This window comes from Hypomesus nipponensis, chromosome 4 (genome assembly GCF_054491055.1).
Source record: "Hypomesus nipponensis isolate SF chromosome 4, ASM5449105v1, whole genome shotgun sequence".
Lineage (NCBI taxonomy): Eukaryota > Metazoa > Chordata > Actinopteri > Osmeriformes > Osmeridae > Hypomesus > Hypomesus nipponensis.
The window spans coordinates 3,029,838-3,048,998 of NC_140364.1; the positions used below are offsets into that span (position 1 = coordinate 3,029,838).

Below are 19,161 nucleotides of genomic sequence, written 5' to 3' on the forward strand. Positions count from 1 at the left end.
GTCTTCATGATACTAGTCTGCTCTCCACAATTTCTCCATTCAAAGTCCATAAAGGCTCATTCAGAACGTGTTCCTAGAAGTTACAATTGAACACCACCAGTAAGACATTTTGATTCGGAGGTTTAAAAAAAAAAAAAGAGCCACAACTTTATAAAAAACAAAACAAATGTCAAGTTTATTGAATGAGTCATGCGTTAGTCTGGTACAGGGTGTCTGTAGCCTGAAGGTTTGGATGGTCCCTAAAACAACATCAGACAAGTTCCTCCATGACAGAAGTGCAAAGGTTTGTTGTGTAAATGGTACAAAATAATATATCTTCCCCTCTTTAAAGGGACATATACTCATTCGACCTGTATCTGGTGTCCAAGATATGACCATACATGGACAGCGATGTTGGTTGTACCAGAACATCCTCGGCGGAGAGGCAGAGAATCAGAGGGCGGGGTGTAACAAAGATAAATGCACTTCAGGAGTAACTCAAATGGAATAGTTTCAAATGTGAATGACAGAACTATGGATAGATTTGAAATTCCATTTTGGAATGATAGGAAAGGCCATGGAAGATGTGAACATGATGTCATTGAGTTGGGACCCTTGAGATGGCCTGAGCATGTGACCAGTGACCACTAGGGTCAGAGGTCAGGGATTCCTTTCCAGTCTGTGCCCATACGTGTGAGCCTCATACTTTGTGTGTGTCTGTGTCGGGTGGGCTACATTAGAATCCGGATTGGGGTTGGTTGACCGTTTTGGGAAATTGGGGTCAAAGGTCAAGGTCATTTCATGGATCCCACTACAGACATGTCTTTTAAAAAGGTCAGGAGAGATCAAACTTCCTTAATAAAGCACTTCCTGGGAACATGACCGGCACGCCCTCGTTGTCGCGGTAACATTTGCATTGATAAACAGTTGTACCTTCAGTACGACTCAAGGCATCAGTTTGCTCACAGGAACACCTATCGACTTCACTAAATAATTAAGCTAACAAACTAACTAACTAACGCAGGAACGAGCACACACTTCCTGCTTCCTGTCCGTCATTAGTGGTTCCAAACTCCGTCGGTTTATCTGCCACTCTGTGGCATCTGCCGCTACTTGATTGACAGTTAAAACCCAGGCAGCCAGCTTCAGAAACAGCCAATACTGAACATACACAATGGTGTCGGAGACTGACGAAAAAGAACAAAAATACATGAAAAGAAAACGGGTTTAGTAGAGTATCATATAAAACATTCACATATCCAGGGGCTGAGTTCATTCTGTTTTTGAATACGTAGAATGGTATTTCAGGCCGAGAAATTCTCACGGTGAGAGAAAATCCCATCTCCCGTTATGTACAAATCGTCCGCTCCAAGACAGCTTTCTCTCTCGGTTTCGCTGGAGTTACAATCCATTCGCCACCCAGCTGCCGGGTTGTTGTCGAGCGTTAGTTAAATATGTAAAATCACATCAACGAAACATATGCTTGTTGTAATAACATTAATAAGCATAATTATAATAATGCATTAATATACACACTTAGTAAAGGGTTACAGACTTACGTTAGTGGAACATCAATATGAGTTTTTGCATAAATCTGTCGCAACGGGTTTGTCATTTTACCACAGGTAGTCATTTTGGTTCAACGTTGAAGGTTTGAAAATTAGAAAGCAAAAACACAAAACGTTTGGCTGTTAGTTGGTCTTAGTTCACATAAAACTTCCAGTTTACTCGAAAAACCTGGACTGCCTAAACCTGATCCTTGGTGAAACAGAATTAGGCCACCAAGATAGATAAACAATCACGCATTAGATGGTTTACAGTCTCTTTTCTTACATTCTCTCTCTCTCCCTCTCTCTCCCAGGATGCACATAGGCAAACGCAAAGGCCAAACGCATTCTCTGAGAGCAAAGAAAGAAAACGTCCTTTTTGAGAACCTTGACACGGTTCAACGTTGTGCTTCCACAGACTCTACACAGTAGCCTTTCCCCCAGGCTCCTTAGAGCCCGTCTCTGTTCTCAAGGAACAAAGTTTACAAGTACAGCTGGTTAGGCATGTGCAACTCACGGAGTCTCCATCCTGCTACCGTTGCACAGGAGTTCCAATGACAGTCATTGGACATTCGCTGCGCCCCTTTTCGGCTCCTCCCACATTCTCTTGAGTCCTCCCATTCACATGTTGCCCCTCCCCATATTCAATTGCATACCTCCACTCACAGCTGGAGGTTTCCAAACCCCTGCTTATCCTTCCGGAACTTTCTCATAAGGTGTATTGAGGAGGAGGAGGAGGAGGAGAGAAAATGGGGTTCTGGAAGGAGGGCTCACACGCAGTTTCCAGACAGGGTGTGTAGTGTGAGGGTGTGTATGCATGACTTCAAGTATGCTGTTGAGGCTAGCCATGCATCCCCACCCGCGGGTACGCCTGCATGCGTGTGTGTAAACATGTTTTTCCTCTGCGTGTGTGTGTGTTGTCCTTTCCATCTGGCGTCAGGGTGTGTGTGTGTGCGTGTGTGTGTTTCTGTCCTCGGCCCGTGTGTGCGCGTGTTCACATGATGCCGTTGGTGAAGTACTGGAAGCCGTCGTACAGCTTGGTGGTGATGGAGCGCATGGAGCCGTCCACCATCTGCTCCACCAGCACCTGCAGCTGCTCCTCCGTCAGGGACATGTGGAAACGCTCCTTCAGCTGGCGGATGGTGCTGGAGCCGTGGAAACACGGCAGGTGGGAACCTGGGGAGGGGGGGGGAGGGGGAGGTGTGTGTGAAAGAGAGAGACAGAGAGAGAGAGACAGAGAGAGAGAGCGAGAGAGCAAAGCATTCCATGAATACGCCGAATAACAACGACATCTTCCGTAGAAGAACAGGGAAGTTGTGTACGTCAGTCGACGGCTGAGGAGAAGGAGCAGGAGGAGGGGAGGAGAGGAGAGGAGAGGCGAGGAAAGGAGGAGGAAGAGAGTCGTGTCGAGGAGAGGGGACAGGACAGGACAATGGGAGGCTTACCTTGCTGCATGATCTCCACTATCTGGAGCACCTTGTCCATGTGCTTCCTGGCAGCGATGAGGCCCTGCAGCATCAGCATCTTGTAGTAGAGGAACATGTCTCCATCTAGACCCCCCATCACCTGGGGGGCAGGGGGGAGGAGGAGAGGGAGGGGCGGGGGAACACAAAGAGGGGGTGCAGGGAAGGTGGAAAATGAGAATTAGACGCGGGGATGCGGGAGACAGAGAGTAACGAAAGATAGCCTGGTACACTCATAGATAGCCTGGTTCACTCATAGATAGCCTGGTACATGCATAGATAGCCTGGTTCACTCATAGATAGCCTGGTTCACTCATAGATAGCCTGCTTCACTCATAGATATCCTGGTTCACTCATAGATATCCTGGTTCACTCATAGATAGCCTGGTTCACTCATAGATAGCCTGGTTCACTCATAGATAGTCTGGTTCACTCATAGATAGCCTGGTTCACTCATAGACAGCCTGGTTCACTCATAGACAGCCTGGTTCATGCATAGACAGCCTGGTTCACTCATAGACAGCCTGGTTCACTCATAGACAGCCTGGTTCACTCATAGACAGCCTGGTTCACTCATAGACAGCCTGGTTCACGCATAGACAGCCTGGTTCACGCATAGACAGCCTGGTTCACGCATAGACAGCCTGGTTCACTCATAGACAGCCTGGTTCACTCATAGACAGCCTGGTTCACTCATAGACAGCCTGGTTCACTCATAGACAGCCTGGTTCACACATAGACAGCCTGGTTCACTCATAGACAGCCTGGTTCACGCATAGACAGCCTGGTTCACGCATAGACAGCCTGGTTCACTCATAGACAGCCTGGTTCACTCATAGACAGCCTGGTTCACTCATAGACAGCCTGGTTCATGCATAGACAGCCTGGTTCATGCATAGACAGCCTGGTTCACTCATAGACAGCCTGGTTCACTCATAGACAGCCTGGTTCCGACAGGAGGTCCCTGACATCCCACTCACATCCACAAACTCGCTGGTGAGCTTGAAGGCGGAGGTCTCGAAGCCCAGGTTACGAGGAGAGCTGGAGAGGATGAAGCCAAAGTCGATGTGGATGATGTGGCCTTCCGAGTCCAACAGGATGTTCCCGTTGTGTCTGCGGACGAGAGGAGAGGGATGAAGGTCAGAGACGGGCGACGGAGAGGAGAGGCGGAGCACAGGGATCCCAGAGAAGAGGAACAAGAGGGATCGCAGGAGGAGGGTGAACGCGAGGGACGAGCGGGACGGGGACGGGGACGGGGACGAGAGAGGCGGGAGACGGAGAAACGCGGGGGGGTGAGCGGGGGGTGTGAGGGGCTGACCTGTCTTTGACCTGCAGCAGGTAGCAGATGAGGCTGTAGCCCGCGCAGCTCTGGACAAAGTTCCTCTGGGCAGACAGGAAGTTCTCGGTGGTGTAGCTGCCGTGCTCCTGCAGGAAGTAGTCCAGCAGGGACAGCTGGCTCTGCTTCCTCACCTGAGGGAACGCACCGCACGGCAACAACGAGCGTGTCGTTAACGCCTTCATTCAGAGAAACACTACAGTCCAGTTGTGAACGTCATGCCAACCATGTATCCACACTTTTATCCGGAGCGACATACAGGAGGGGATTTGAACCTGCTTATAGTCTTGATTATAGTCACATGCTCTAACCACTCGCTGTAGAGATCAGCTGTGTGAGTCTGTCTGTGTGTGTGTGTGTGTGTGTGTGTGTGTTCAGTCAGCTGACCTGATGCAAGGACACAGCGTTCAGCACGGGTTCAATCATGCCGCTGTCTGATGACATCACCAGGATCTTGTAGGGCTTGATCCACAGGGGCACTCTCTCCTGCTGCCAGATAGACTGGAGGGAGGGAGGAGAGGAGGAGAGAGTGAGGGAGGAGAAGAGAGAGGGAGGAGGAGGAAAGAGAGGGAGGAGGAGAGAGAGAGGGGGAGGAGATCATTACAGAAGAGGAAAGCAGAGAAGCAAAAAAAGTAAAATAGACTCAATGTTTTGGGTCAGTAGAACAAAAACAAGACAACACAAAATATAGAATCTCTGCAAGAACAGACCCTGACAGCCTGAGAGCACAATAAAGTGACAGTTAGTGACAATAGAGTGACAGTTAGTGACAGTAGAGTGAGCGTACAGTGACAGTAGAGTGAGCGTACAGTGACAGTTAGTGACAGTAGAGTGAGCGTACAGTGACAGTAGAGTGAGCGTACAGTGACAGTACAGTGACAGTAGAGTGAGCATAGAGTGAGCGTACAGTGACAGTAGAGTGAGCGTACAGTGACAGTACAGTGACAGTAGAGTGAGCGTATAGTGACAGTAGAGTGAGCGTACAGTGACAGTACAGTGACAGTAGAGTGAGCGTACAGTGACAGTACAGTGACAGTAGAGTGACAGTAGAGTGAGCGTACAGTGACAGTACAGTGACAGTAGAGTGACATTAGAGTGACAGTAGAGTGACAGTAGAGTGACAGTAGAGTGAGCGTACAGTGACAGTACAGTGACAGTACAGTAACATTAGAGTGAGCGTACAGTGACAGTAGAGTGACAGTAGAGTGACAGTAGAGTGAGCGTACAGTGACAGTACAGTGACAGTAGAGTGACAGTAGAGTGAGCGTACAGTGACAGTACAGTGACAGTAGAGTGACAGTAGAGTGAGCGTACAGTGACAGTAGAGTGACAGTAGAGTGACAGTAGAGTGAGCGTACAGTGACAGTAGAGTGAGCGTAGGGAAGCGGGGCCTACCTGGAGCTGGCTGAGCACCTGGAAGGCCAGCAGCTCCTGTCTCAGGTCGTCTCCACACTTCACTATGACAGACAGCAGCCGCCACGAAGGGAGGTGGCCATAGGGGGAGCCCTCCCTGATACGACTGTGGGGGGGGGGGAGAGCATGATTAGAGGACGAGCAGCGACAAAACTCTTTAGACACAAGCAGCGGGCGGGCAGCCGGGTCACCTGGCCTGGTCACCTGGCCTGGTCACCTGACCGGTCACCTGACCGGGCCTGGTGGTTGACCTACCTGACTTTCTCCTGCCAGGGTTCCTTCAGCGCCACGGCCGAGGGGTCCTCCGGGTCACGGCGGAACGTGGTGGGGGTGTGGGCCAGGTTCTCCGACAGGCGGCGCCTAGAACACAGGACGGTCATGTGACTTCCACACACGCACACACACTACTGGAACGAGCTGAGCCGCGGGAGAAAGAAAGAAAGAAAGCGAGTGAGTGAGTGAAAGGGGGGGAAGGAGAGAGAGAGAGAGAGAGAGAGAGAGAGAGAGAGAGAGAGAGAGAGAGAGAGAGGGTTAGAGAGAGAGAGAGAGAGGGAGTGAAAGACAGCGAGACAGACGGCGAGAAAGAAAGCAATCCTTGCGCGTGCGCATGTGTGTGCGTGCTCCCCCACCTGATATCCCCAGCGGCGATGAACACGGGCTCCTTGCTCTCCAGGCTGGTGATGCTGTCCATGGAGAACTGGGAAACGGTGTCGCTGGCGCCGGCCGCGCCGCCGCCGCCCTCCAGGCCCACCTGCAGCTCGTCCATGTCGTCCAGCGCCCACGCCTCCTCGTCGTTGTCGTAGTTGGGCACGGTGGAGAAGCTGGACGCCCGCTGCTCCGCCGTGATCCCGCCGCCGCCGCTTCCGGCGCACTCTGGGAGGTTCTCGGCCGAGCGGGCGGTCCGGATGCGGGCCTCGGGGATGCGGGCGGGGACGCAGGAGGTCTCGAAGCTGTCGCACGCCAGCACCTCCACGTAGATGATGTAGGGAGCCTGGGGAGGAGGCGGGGATAGGGAGGGGGTTAATGACCGCCTCACCGTCTCTGTTCCGGGGGTGCTTGTGTGCGCGTCCTGCCCCACCTTGTCTTTAGAGTTGAGCACCACAGCCTGGGTGTGCGGCACGCGCACCACGTGGTGGTCGAAGGCGGCGGTGGGCAGCCAGACGCGGGAGGGCAGCTTGTGGTTGAGCAGCGACAGCTCCGAGATCAGACGCTGGGTCTTCTGCTCCTTGGTGGGCAGGGTGGCCAGGCGCTTGCCGATGCCCATCAGGGACTTGACGAACTCCCTCTGGGGCCGCAGACGGTCCGGCTGGAGGGGGGGGGGGAGGGGAGAGGGGGGGCAGAAGCACCGCAGCGTCAGGCCGCGTCCAAACCCTAAACCGCACGCCGAGCGAACTCGCGCCAGCGGAGGCGCGAGTGGTGCTTTCCACCTGCAGTACTGCGTGCTGTCAGCAAGGGGGCAGCGTTGCGGCAGCCCGGCGCGTCGCACGAGACCCGTCTTGGACCTGTCTGTGGAGAGGGTTAGTCACTGCTCCGGCCTCCGCAGGAGCCCGAGAAGCTGCTGGAAGTAGGTCAGACAGCAAATCAGGAAGAGCCTCGGTCTGGCTTCGAGGATCCACGGGGGGATTTAAGGAGGGAAACATTCCTGGTGTTGCGGATGACGACTGCATATTCACCTCCAGACTTTACATTCTGCGTGTTCGGCAGGTTACACAAACAGCCGAGACGAGGCGCTCTCTCTAGAACGATGGGCAGCTCGCAACTCTTGTCAGGATTATTATTTGGAAAAGATCAGCAGTTTCTAATCTTTTCTAAAGCTCCAAATTGGCAGTTGCAAAACAATATACATCCTAAATAGGCTCAGTGGCTGTAGGCTGCTGTGTCACGAAACAAAGGGACATCCGACCCCCTCCCACTAGTTGGGACCCATTTGCATTTCCTGTTAGTATTCCTAGCGGACCAAACCATTTCCTGTGCCCTCTTCTTCTGCAGTCAAATGACTGACCTCCAACAGGAAGTGACCCGTGCAGATCGAGGCCTTATCTGGTTTCCATATTCAAAGCCACCTGAACCAGGGATAAACTCTGCTTACAAGAAAACCATCTCGATCACCAACAACAGCGGGGAGACGGAGCCATTAACCAACCAAGAGCAGAAGATACATACAGTAGGCTTAATAGATTCACAGGGAGACATTGAAGACAGAACTTCAGCATCCTTGTTCAAGTTCATCGTTGTATGCGAATTGACAGAAGTTCTCTGCACCAAAATGCTTGGTTCCCTCGTTCTCGATGTCATCTGTATTCTTCTTCAAATAATTAATGTTCACGTGCATTATCCTACCTGCCCGTGGCAGTGTGGGGTTAAGGTTCCTAATGTGTACTAGCATCTCTACTGGGGTTAGGGTTCCTAATGTGTACTAGCATCTCTACTGGGGTTAAGGTTCCTAATGTGTACTAGCATCTCTACTGGGGTTAGGGTTCCTAATGTGTACTAGCATCTCTACTGGGGTTAAGGTTCCTAATGTGTACTAGCATCTCTACTGGGGTTAAGGTTCCTAATGTGTACTAGCATCTCTACTGGGGTTAGGGTTCCTAATGTGTACTAGCATCTCTACTGGGGTTAGGGTTCCTAATGTGTACTAGCATCTCTACTGGGGTCAAGGTTCCTAATGTGTACTAGCATCTCTACTGTGGGCTGCTACGTGGCAGAGAGAATGTTACAAAATGCCTGTGTTCAGGTTAGACTGCACCAAGAAGAACACAGACACACACACACACACACACTCTCAAACTCAAACACACAGTGTCCTCCGCTCCAGCAGTACGAGACACACCTTCGTCTTTGGAAGTTTTCCCCGGGGCAGGAGGGAGCGGTTCCCGTGGCAACAGTGACACGTCAACTGTCCTGTTCACCCGATAAGGAAGGGTTTTATCAGCTGATTTCCCAGCCGCTCTGATATCCCCTTGCCTCACCTGCGCCGAGACAACAGTCAAAGTCTAACATCTGAACAGCTTTTCACTTGGCGACGGTTGTCAGAGTAACTGCCATTGACAACAGCAGACAGTGACAGAGTACCAACACCGACAGTAACTGACCCTGGCTGACGGGCCTTGGGAGGAGACGCAGGCAGACAGGCAAGCAGCTGGGACACCAGGGGAGCTGACCAGGAGAGCAGCCAAGCACCCTGTAACCCTGCTCACACACTACCATCTGGTCACTGAGTCACAGCTGGACACACACCAGCACGTAAGTCCTGCTTAATTCCCTGCTCTCTAGGGAGGGAGGGAGGGAGAGGGGAGTGGGGGAGAGAGGGAGGGAGAGGGGAGAGAGAGACTCGTTGGCTACTGACAGCTTAACAGAGAGCTGTTTTGCAACACACACTCAGCCCTCCTGCACTACCCCACACACACACACACACTCACTCAAGTTTACAAAACACTTCCAGGCCTCCAACACACACACACACACACACTCAGGTCTCCAACCTTCAGCGTGGTAACTACAGCAGAGGAGATATTTGGTGCAGGCTGGATACAAAGACAGAGAGGGAGGGGAGAGCAGAGTGGAGGGGAGTTTTGGTGCAGGCTGGGGAGTGGGAGAGAGGAGAGGAGAAGAGAGAGTTTTGGTGCAGGCTAGGGGGAGGGATGGAGTGAGCGAGAGACAGGGGAGGGGAGGAGGAGAGTTATGATGCGGGAAGCAGAGGAGGCAGGTAGTATTATCAGACTGTAGTTTAAGACACACACACACACACACAGACAGAGAGACAGAGAGACAGAGAGACAGAGAGACAGAGAGAGAGAGAGAGAGAAAGAGAGCAAGGCAGAGCGAGAGAAAAAGACATTGAGAGAAAGTTCGAGATAAACAGAGAAAGGAGAGAAAACACCCAGCGCAGCAGAACGCTCGGCCAACTGGACCTGACCAGGGAGGTGGGGAAAAAGGGAGAGGCAGAGAAAGATACACAGTGGGATAGACGTGAAGAGAGACAGGGGGAAGAAAAAGAGCCACGCAGCCAGAGAGAAAGACAGAGGGAGGGAGAGAGAGAGAGAGAGAGAGAGAGAGAGAGAGAGAGAGAGAGAGAGAGACAGAGGGAGGGAGAGAGAGAGAGAGAGAGAGAGATCAGAGAGAGAGAGAGAGAGAGAGAGAGAGAGAGAGAGAGAGAGAGAGAGAGAGAGAGAGAGAGATCAAGAGAGAGAGAGAGAGAGAGAGAGAGAGAGAGAGAGAGAGAGAGAGAGAGAGAGAGAGAGAGAGAGAGAGAGAGAGAGAGAGAGAGAGAGAGAGAGAGAGAGAGAGAGAGAGAGAGAGAGAGAGAGAGAGAGAGAGAGAGAGAGAGAGAGAGAGAGAGAGAGAGAGAGAGAGAGAGAGAGAGAGAGAGAGAGAGAGAGAGAGAGAGAGAGAGAGAGAGAGAGAGAGAGGCTACATCTTTGTTTGGTTACTACTCTACTCCCAGGAGATGGAACGCTTCCCTCTGGGTGGATGAGAGAGCTGCAAAGAGTTCCCTCAGACAAAGAGGGAGAGGAACACACACACACACACACACATTCCTTCAGTGCTCTTTCACAAGGCGATCATGGGGAAACCACACTCCCGGCATGGCCCAGATCCAGAGACGAGCAGCAGGGCTTTCATGTGATTCACCACAGAAGCCTGAAATCCTCCAAACACACACACACACACACACACACCTTTTTCCACCCAGTCAGCCTGCAGCCGTGTTTGTTGTGGTGGACAAGACCCCTCCCCTTCCCTCCAAAGCCCCCCCGCAGCCCCCCTGCCTGCACCGCCAGCTGTAGCTCTGGCGGGGTCGTCTGGCCAGAGCAGAAGGGGGGGAGGCCGGCTGCCCGTCAGCCAGAGGACAACACAACAAAGAGGGAGAGTGGAGGAGGAGGAGGAGAGAAACAGATGCTGCCACGCCCCACCACTCCTCCATCTTTAGTTACAACTACTAGAGAGGAGAAAGGAGACAGAGAGACAGAGAGAAACGGAAAGATAGACGGAAAGAGAGACAGACAGGGAGACAGAAAGAGAGACCCATGCTTGAATCCTCCTTGTCTATACCATGTAGGGAGGAGGATCCACAATGGATCTTAATACAGAACAGTCCTCTTTTTCCACCACTGTCAACATGGCTGTGGAAAGTCCTCACTGAAGACTGTGTGGCCGGGAAGTCGCTAGACTACACTTGAAAAGTCGCCAGCGGGGGCCACACGTGTTAATGATAACCTTCGAGCTGAACACGCACAATCCAGAGGCGCCATAAACGTTTTATGAGTCCGCCCTTCACTGCAGAAGCGTGGTGCGGAGAGACGCGTGTCGGATGTGTTCGCGACGGCGACAGAGCCAGCAGGCTGAAGACGAGCAGGGGAGCGATGCTAACATGCTAACAGGGGAGCGATGCTGACATGGTAACATGCTAACAGGGGAGCGATGCTAACATGCTAACAGTGGTGTAGAGCAGCATTACTTACATGTACGCCATCATCCAGTCAGACAGTGTCTCTCTCACAAGGATAAGCTCTCGTACTCAAAGTCACAGTTTCTTACGTGCGCGCACACACACACACACACACGCACATGCACACTCCTCACCTCATCGTGTCCCGTCTCCACCTTGGGGTTGCTTCCCGTTCTCCTCAGACTGCCCCCGAGGGAGACGGTCGCCGTGGCGTCCGACTTTGACCTCTGGTGCGTCCTCCTGGAGGGCGACAGAGAGGCCTCGGCCGGGCCGGGGCAGCCCAGGGCGGGGGAGGCCGGGCTGGGGGGCGACGCGTGATGATGGTGGTGGTGGTGGTGGTGGTGATGGGGCCGACCGCAGTCCCTCGGCCCAGGACTGGAACCCCCTGGCTGGGCGCCAGCGGCACCCCGCGCCGCCCCTCCCTGGGGCTTGAGCTCGTCGGAGAGGATGAGCTTGCGCAGGCGCGTGCCTCGCGAGTGGCGCTGGGTGGAGATGTGCATGTCGGAGGAGTAAGCCCCCAGGAGCCAGGCCGTCTGCAGGGAGAAGGAAATGCTGGCCCGGCAGCGGTGGACCACGTACGGCCGGATGGCCTCGCTCACCTCCTCGTCCATGTGGACGTACATGTTGAGCAGCTGCGGCAGGTGGAAGTCCACGTGGTCGTCGGGGAAACTGAAGAGGCGGTTGCCGATGTAGGCCTGCACGCCGGGCTCCTTGGACTTGTACAGGTAGGAGATGGCCATGGAGACGTCGAAGAGCTTGGACTCGAACAGGCGGAGGAGCCAGGATTGTTTGGACGAGGGGGAGGGCGAGGGGGAGAGGCCCGGAGGCGGGGCGGGCGGAGGGGTCACGTCGATGCAGTGCGGTGTCGGGTACCGCCCCCCTTCGCCCTCCTCCTCTTCCTCGTCTTCCTCCTTGATGGAGGAGGTATCGCAGGGCTCCAGGTAGGCCCCGCCCCCGTTGAGAGGGCGTCGCTGAGGGCTGCACCTGTCCACGACCTCTGACCCGGCATCCACCTCGCCCTTCAGGAGCTTGACCTTCTGGAGCACTTGCTGGCACGCTTTCAGAGCCACTTCTGGGTCGATGACCTTCAGAGCCACTTCCGGGTCGATGACCTTCAGAGCCACTTCCGGGTCGATGACCTTCAGAGCCACTTCCGGGTCGACGACCTTCAGAGCCACTTCCGGGTTGACGACTTTCAGAGCCACTTCCGGGTCGACGACCTTCAACTCCGTACCGGCAAGCTTTGCCGCCGTGTCGCCGACCTCGATGTCCGTCTCTCCGGGGTCGCTGGCCAGGTCGAGCTCCAGGGCATCTTCGGAGATGGCGTCCAGCGGGGGGCTGCCACCCCTCGGGCCCTCACTGCTGATGCTGCTGCCCCCTCCGCTGCTGCTGCTGCTGCTGGGGCTGGAGGAGCGAGGGCTGGCGCTGGGGCTGGAGGAGCAGGGCCGGCCGTGCTGCAGCTGGGAGGGCAGGTCCCGGTCCCCCCGGCCGGGGCAGTCGCAGGAGCAGTCGGAGCAGGCGGAGGAGGTGGAGGAGGAGCCGGGCGAGGAGGGGCAGGAGAAGGTGGTGGAGGAGGTGGAGGAGAGGGTGGGGCTCAGGTGAAGGGCCTCCATCTGGGAGGGAGACAGGTACACCTCCAGGTCAGCCATGACTCTGCACACCTGGGGGGGGGCGGGGCAGGGAGACAATGAGTAAATGGATAAAGAGAAACAGCAACGTAGTGTAATGACCATGCAATTACATTCTCAAAATCAGACTGGGACTGAGGCTGGCAGCGAGGCTGGGGTTGGTACCGGGGCTCAAGAGGGTAGAGGCTGGGGAAATAAGAGTGTTAGATAACCACTCAAATCAACGTTGTCTTAACACCACTGCAGGATGAATGTTTTAACACTGAGATGACAGGGACCCCGGGCCACTTTAATACTAGAATTAACTCAGTTCATTCAATTAAAATGGGCCTCAGTGGCATCAAAGAACAAATATTCATTTTGCCAAAGCAACAGTGGAGTTACAGAAATAATTAACTCACAGCCCACACACACACAATAATTAAACATGTAACCACATTACACAAGTATGACTTCAGCTTAAATTTCATAAGCATCCTTCCCTTACTCTTACCCACCCTTCCACAAGAAGGCGATCTCTAATCTAACAACATGACAACAGGGACATGCTCTTCCGTGAGGCTGTCGCCCATCTTTTCCTTTCAGGATCAGGGAAAGGAAAGAAGAGAGGCAGCATTTTAACAGACTGAGGCACGCTGTTGGCCTGGCAGGGTTTATAATGTCATGTCATGTACAAAAAAAGAGGTCCTGAATGTCTCTCTGGATAAAAGCATCTGCTTAAGCAGTACATACACATACATATATGTGTATATATATATATATAACAAACAGGTAACAGGGACAGCGCACATTAATAAACATTGCTGTAACTGTGCCAGAGTTAAGAGGCTACTTTTCATTTGAAGTCACCCGTCGGAAACAGGAACAGAGAAATGTTCAATAGTCCGCTGTCCATGACTCAGTACATGGCCTTTAAGATTCAGAGAGACTTCCTGTGTGGACCTTTAAACAGGAAGTGGAGACATATCCTCTGAATTTGATCTAACTTTGTGTCGAGTCTGTTTGAACACAAAGTATCCCTCAGGGCAGACAGAGAGACCATGGGACCAGCCTAGCATAAACACCTTGGGGTTCACAGGCTTGGTACTTCCGAATGTTAGGACTTTCATGTTCCTGCTCGCTAGCTTTATCTAGATGTTCAAGGAGAAAGCGTTTCCTAGAAGCATCTAAGAGAGATCGGTATCGAGGAGAAAATAAAACACTGCAGCTAGGCAAGTCTCACCATGACAACCGGTGGGCAACAAAACCAAAGATAAAAATAAATAAATTACACACAGAGAACAGAGAATCTCCCTTTCTGAATCCCTCGGTGGAAAAAAAAGGCACAGATAATGGAGCTTCGATATTTCACAAATTCAGGGAATTTTCCTTTCATCGACACGCTTGCCTTCCGGGTGATTCTGTCCAGATTGAGAAGAGGAACTAGGAGAAGATGCAAATATGTGTTGCTCGCATTGCTTAAACCTGCTCCTGTGTTTGACCTATAGGTTACAAACTCTATTATTATGACATTACATGAACTAGAATACCCTCAACCAAGCCTTCAACTACACACACTTTCTAAAGTTTCTCTGGGTGAAGGGGTGTATCAAATCAATACAATACAAAAAAAAAAACGATTATTATTTAAACAGTAAATAATATCATGATGATGACATGATCTAGAACACATGCTGTGTCTGAGCTGCCTGACTCCAGCACGTGTGCCTCAGTGCTCCAGGGCTCCACACAGAGACAGAGAGAGAGAGAGAGACAGAGACAGAGACAGAGACAGAGACAGAGAGACAGAGAGTCCAGCCAGGCCATCTGTCATGAGGAGGTGGAGAACACTGGGTCTTGTCTGGGTTTGCATACATGTGGCTCAACAGGTTCCCCCCCACACTTGCTGTTAGCTACAGGGATGGAATACTTCAGCAGAGCAGTGTCTCTGAGTGTGGGTTTCATATCTTGTCTTATCACACTGTCAGAGGAGAGTGAGACAGATAGACTAGAGGGACAGACAGATGAGAGAGACAGACAGAGAGAGAGAGAGACAGAGACAGAGAGGCAGACAGACAGATAGGAGAGCGATGCAGCAGTAGTGCTCTGATATGGCATCATCTCAACAAACTGTCTCATCTTTACTTCCAGACAAACACACCTATTGTATTCACCACCGCTTCATTGCCATATGAACAAGCCTAATCTCCACACAAAGAAGTGTTTCACAATCAAATCCCACTGAAAAGGGAAGAAAGCAGGGAACAGAACAGTCTACCGACAGGCCTATCAGGTAACCCCACCGCTTCCCCGGCCCCACCCCCCTATCAGGTTTCCATGGTCACTGTACCTTCATACCTATTAATGTTGGATGTATGGCCAGAGGACAAAGCTTTTGAATCAAGCCACTTCTGTCTGAGTCATACACAACAATGGTCCCAAGAGGAGACCCATTCTTCACACAAAACAATGGGACAGAGACTCATTATTCCTGAAGATTCAATTTATAGGAGACTCATTCCTCAAGACGAATCATCCTCACAAACAAGTTTTTCTTCTGGATGAATCAGTCTTTATAGACGACTCCTTCTTGATGAGTCGTTCAGCCAATAGAGTGTTGTCTTGAGTCGCGGAAACAGCAAACAGCTCTGAGTGAGTCTTCACAGTGACCAGCATGACTCCATCTCCCAGGACCATCAGCTGGGTCTGTACCCTGACATCAGAGCTCCAGGCTGGGCACCAGAGCCAACGGAGCCCCAGTCCCACCAGAGTGAGGCCTTAAAGCACCACCCAGCCCCAGCCCCAGTCCCACCAGGACTGGAGTGGAGTCTGCACCCAGAGATCAGCTCTTCATGCTGGGCCACGTCAGCTCCACTAGCCCCCTCCAGCCCCACCCAGATAAGACCTCAGAGCCTGATAATGAAACACAGGTGAGGGTGAGGTCATGGGTCCCACGCCGCCCCTCCTGGCCCCTAGGGTGCCCCTTCAGGGCCAGGGTGGAGTGTGGGAGTGGGTGTGTGGGGAAGGGGGGGGGGGGAGATGGCTTCCAGATGTGAGGTCTGGGGGCCAGAGGCATGGATGTCTACTAGGCTGTCTATCCTCCTCCCCTCCCTCTCTCCCTCTCTCCCGTCCTCCCTTCCTATCACCCCTCCCTCTCCCTGACTCCTTTCCTCCCCTTCACTCCTCTCTCACATCTCCTCTCCTTTTCTCTCTCCTTCCCTCTCCTCCTTCCTCTCTTCACAGCTGCTCCAGTTGGCAGGAAATTCCTCCACAGTGCCACAAGTCCAGAATCCTACACACACACACCAGGCTCCAGATTCCTACACACACACAATGATGAATCCGACACACCTCGACAGCGAGGGACCAAAGGACACCCAACTTTATTGTCTATCCAGCATGGACATTTTTGCATCAAAAATATCAAATACATGATCCATTCACCGTGAATTCCATCCACTCACGCACAATCGACCGGGCCGACCATGAGCTGAACCAATCGCAGTCCCGCGGAACGTGATCAATGCTGTGGTTGGCCACAGACGCGGAGAAGTGTGACACTGCCCCGTAGCTAATTAGATCAAGTGTAACAAATCTCACACTCCAATCACAAAAAGCACCATCTGACCCAGGAAGGCCAATCAGAGGCCTGGCAGTGAAGGCCATCTGCTCTCCAGCCCCTCGACCCCCGTGACCCCCTGGCTGCCGTGGAAACGGTTAAACTTGAAAGAACATTATGGCTGGTGTGAACCTGGGATGAGACCGGAAATAAAGTGTCCCTTACACAAACACAGGCCCACGTAGCAATGTCTTACAGCTGCTCTGGGACATGGGGCCTGTCAGAAGCTGTCTGGCTCCAGTCTCAAACGGCTCTGTGGTCTGTCTGACTACATCATAAAAAGGAATAACTCCAGACAGCCAGACACGGTATAGAACAGAACCCGACACGACGAAACAGCGAGAGGGAGTTGTTGACGTCCGTGTTATCTGGGTGGAACGTCACCTTTGACCTTTGTGAGGCGTTTACAGATGAATGGAGCTCACCCCAAGATTCCCAGTCAATAACCATGTTGCTGCTGCTGCTTGTTGTTCTATGTGAGGAAATGGAAACTTTGCACTGTTGGTAACCAGTTTCACTCTTGCTATGATGAGGCTCACCAATGCCACACACACGTCCGTGCAGGCATACCCAGAGGTGCGCGAACAAGCACGGGGACACACTTTGGCTCAGTTAAATCTGTGAGGTTTGATGTTCAGAGACAAAGAAAGCTTGAGCGAGAGAGAAGTGGTGGAGTTGAAATGATCTGGCTGTTCATCTGATTGGGATTCACACATGATGACATCACCATCTGGGACACCCCTCTGTGCTCGACACCCACCGTGAGGAGAGGAGTGGGGAGGGAGATGAAGTCCACAGAATGACTAATATGGTGTTACCGGAGAGAAACGTGTGGACGTTTTGGATGTCAGTGATGAAAGACGTGAAATGTGACGACAGACACACCCGCCTTGAGTGGGCACACCGATTCTCACTCACCGAGCCCTGTTGTGTTCCACACCTCCTCTCCACGTTAATCTCATCAGGCTATGTAATCACAACCCTGGTGAGATTAGTATCGGTGCGGTGAATAGAGAACCGTTCAGTTCTATAACCGCTGAGTAACACTTCCCTTTTCTTTGTGTTAGAGGGAAGAAGTGTTGAAATTGTGTACCGTGCTTGTAATAACCTCCATGACAACTTGGAAGTTATAAAAACAACAATCTTATACTTAAAAAATTCCTGCTAGTGCAAGCCTATGCGTTTGTACACTGTGATTGTGATCGTATTGTAGCCTACTGTTTTTTACGTTCTACTTAACGAGGCTGGAAGTCAAAGCCTAGTTCGATTTTGTTGTCATTTAGCAGACGCTCTTATCCAGAGCGAAAAACGTAGGCCTATCTGTGTTCGTATGTTAGGAGAGCGATGGAGTGACGGATGTCAGACTACAACGAATTCGGTAAATCTGTCATCTACTCGTTTAGAAAAAATTGGGTCTGAAAAGTAAAGTTGCCTTGTCCACATTATAAAAGTGGTTAGTGAAAAGGTAAACAGGTATAGCCTACTCGGGCCTTCAGTAGCCTATGACCTGCAGTTCCAGGGGCAATGGGAAATACGAGTCGGTGATGCCAAAGTTGACCGTCGTCTGAAACCTAACCGCGACCAGATTGGATGACAATGGAAAGTACGAAGTGCCGTGAACTGCATCACTGTTTATCTGATACAGGGAATTTAATATGATACAACTACAGCCGATCCTCCTCAATTTATTCCATAGAAAAAGTAATTAGGTTAAAGGCGGCCGAAGAGTTTCCACGGTCAAACCACCCATTGACGTGTCTTTAAAGTATGCCCCATTTGCATTTGACACACCGACACGTGTAGTCCAAAACAATGTCTTGTGCGGGCTGGAAAGGTAACTCTCGGTCAACACCGGCTCTAGGTAGCTGCGGGCTACCGGGCGTCTCTGTGGCAACACTCCACTGCCCAGACATTTCCGCACTCCTACGCTTCGGTTTGCAAGTGCGAAGGTGGGCTGGTTGCTAGATGCACCTGGTTACATTACCCAATTATCTATCATTACCGAGCTCTAGTCGTCTCAGTAAAAAATCACTAACAACCGTTTAGAGCCAGCTAGTTAAAACCAGGGAAAATACCACTAAAATTGGCAACCTAAATATATCCAGTCACGGTCCCAATCTCCAGTTGAGTATAGACATTTGCTTGAAGTTTTCTGGGGGAAAGGTGAATTCTGTTTGTAGGCTCGGCTATTTGTTTTGCTCGAATCGGTTTTGTTGAAAGACAGCTGAACGCGAGCTGGCCACCTCCCAGCTAGCTTGCTAGGCTAAATAGATGTTTGCTTTTTATCCGTCAAAATAAAAAACAACCAACGCTCCGTCGTAAAAAGACCATGGATATGACATACTATTTATGCCTGTGAAATTAATATCGTGATCATTAGTATCTAAACCGGGATTACACTGCGCTGGCTACTAAAACTAGCTAGCTACATTCTCAGCAAATCCGCAGCTGCTCCAGCACTGGATGCGGCGGCGCACCCGCTGAAAAGGAAACATTCCAGGCTGGAAACAAATCCTTTCCGTTGACAAATCGGTATCAGCAAAAGAAAATACTCTACCTTTAAACATTCTACCAATGTATACAGATGGCTTACCTTTTTAATAAAGGGTCCGATTTCAGGGTCTCGATATATCCATGGGATTTTATTTCCACACGGGATAACTCTGTAGATCCCTGACTCGAATATCAACCCAAGCCTGATGTTGCTGCGCAAATCTGAATCAGAATGCCCCTCTGCTGAACGCT

At 51.7% G+C, this 19,161-nt stretch overlaps 1 protein-coding gene across 1 annotated transcript; it reads right to left on the reverse strand.

The window, feature by feature from the left end:
- Window positions 1-147: 147 nt before the first annotated feature.
- Window positions 148-19,161, reverse strand: LOC146295022 (phosphatidylinositol 4-kinase beta-like). Its single transcript, XM_084695703.1, has 11 exons — window positions 19,010-19,161; window positions 11,325-12,851; window positions 6,817-7,044; window positions 6,368-6,729; window positions 5,994-6,098; window positions 5,721-5,844; window positions 4,713-4,826; window positions 4,308-4,459; window positions 3,970-4,102; window positions 2,972-3,092; window positions 148-2,702 (listed from the first exon to the last, which is right to left on the reverse strand). Exons 2-11 carry the CDS (start codon window positions 12,837-12,839, stop codon window positions 2,521-2,523), a joined length of 3,036 nt encoding a protein of 1,011 aa, XP_084551829.1. The 5' UTR covers window positions 12,840-12,851; window positions 19,010-19,161; the 3' UTR covers window positions 148-2,520.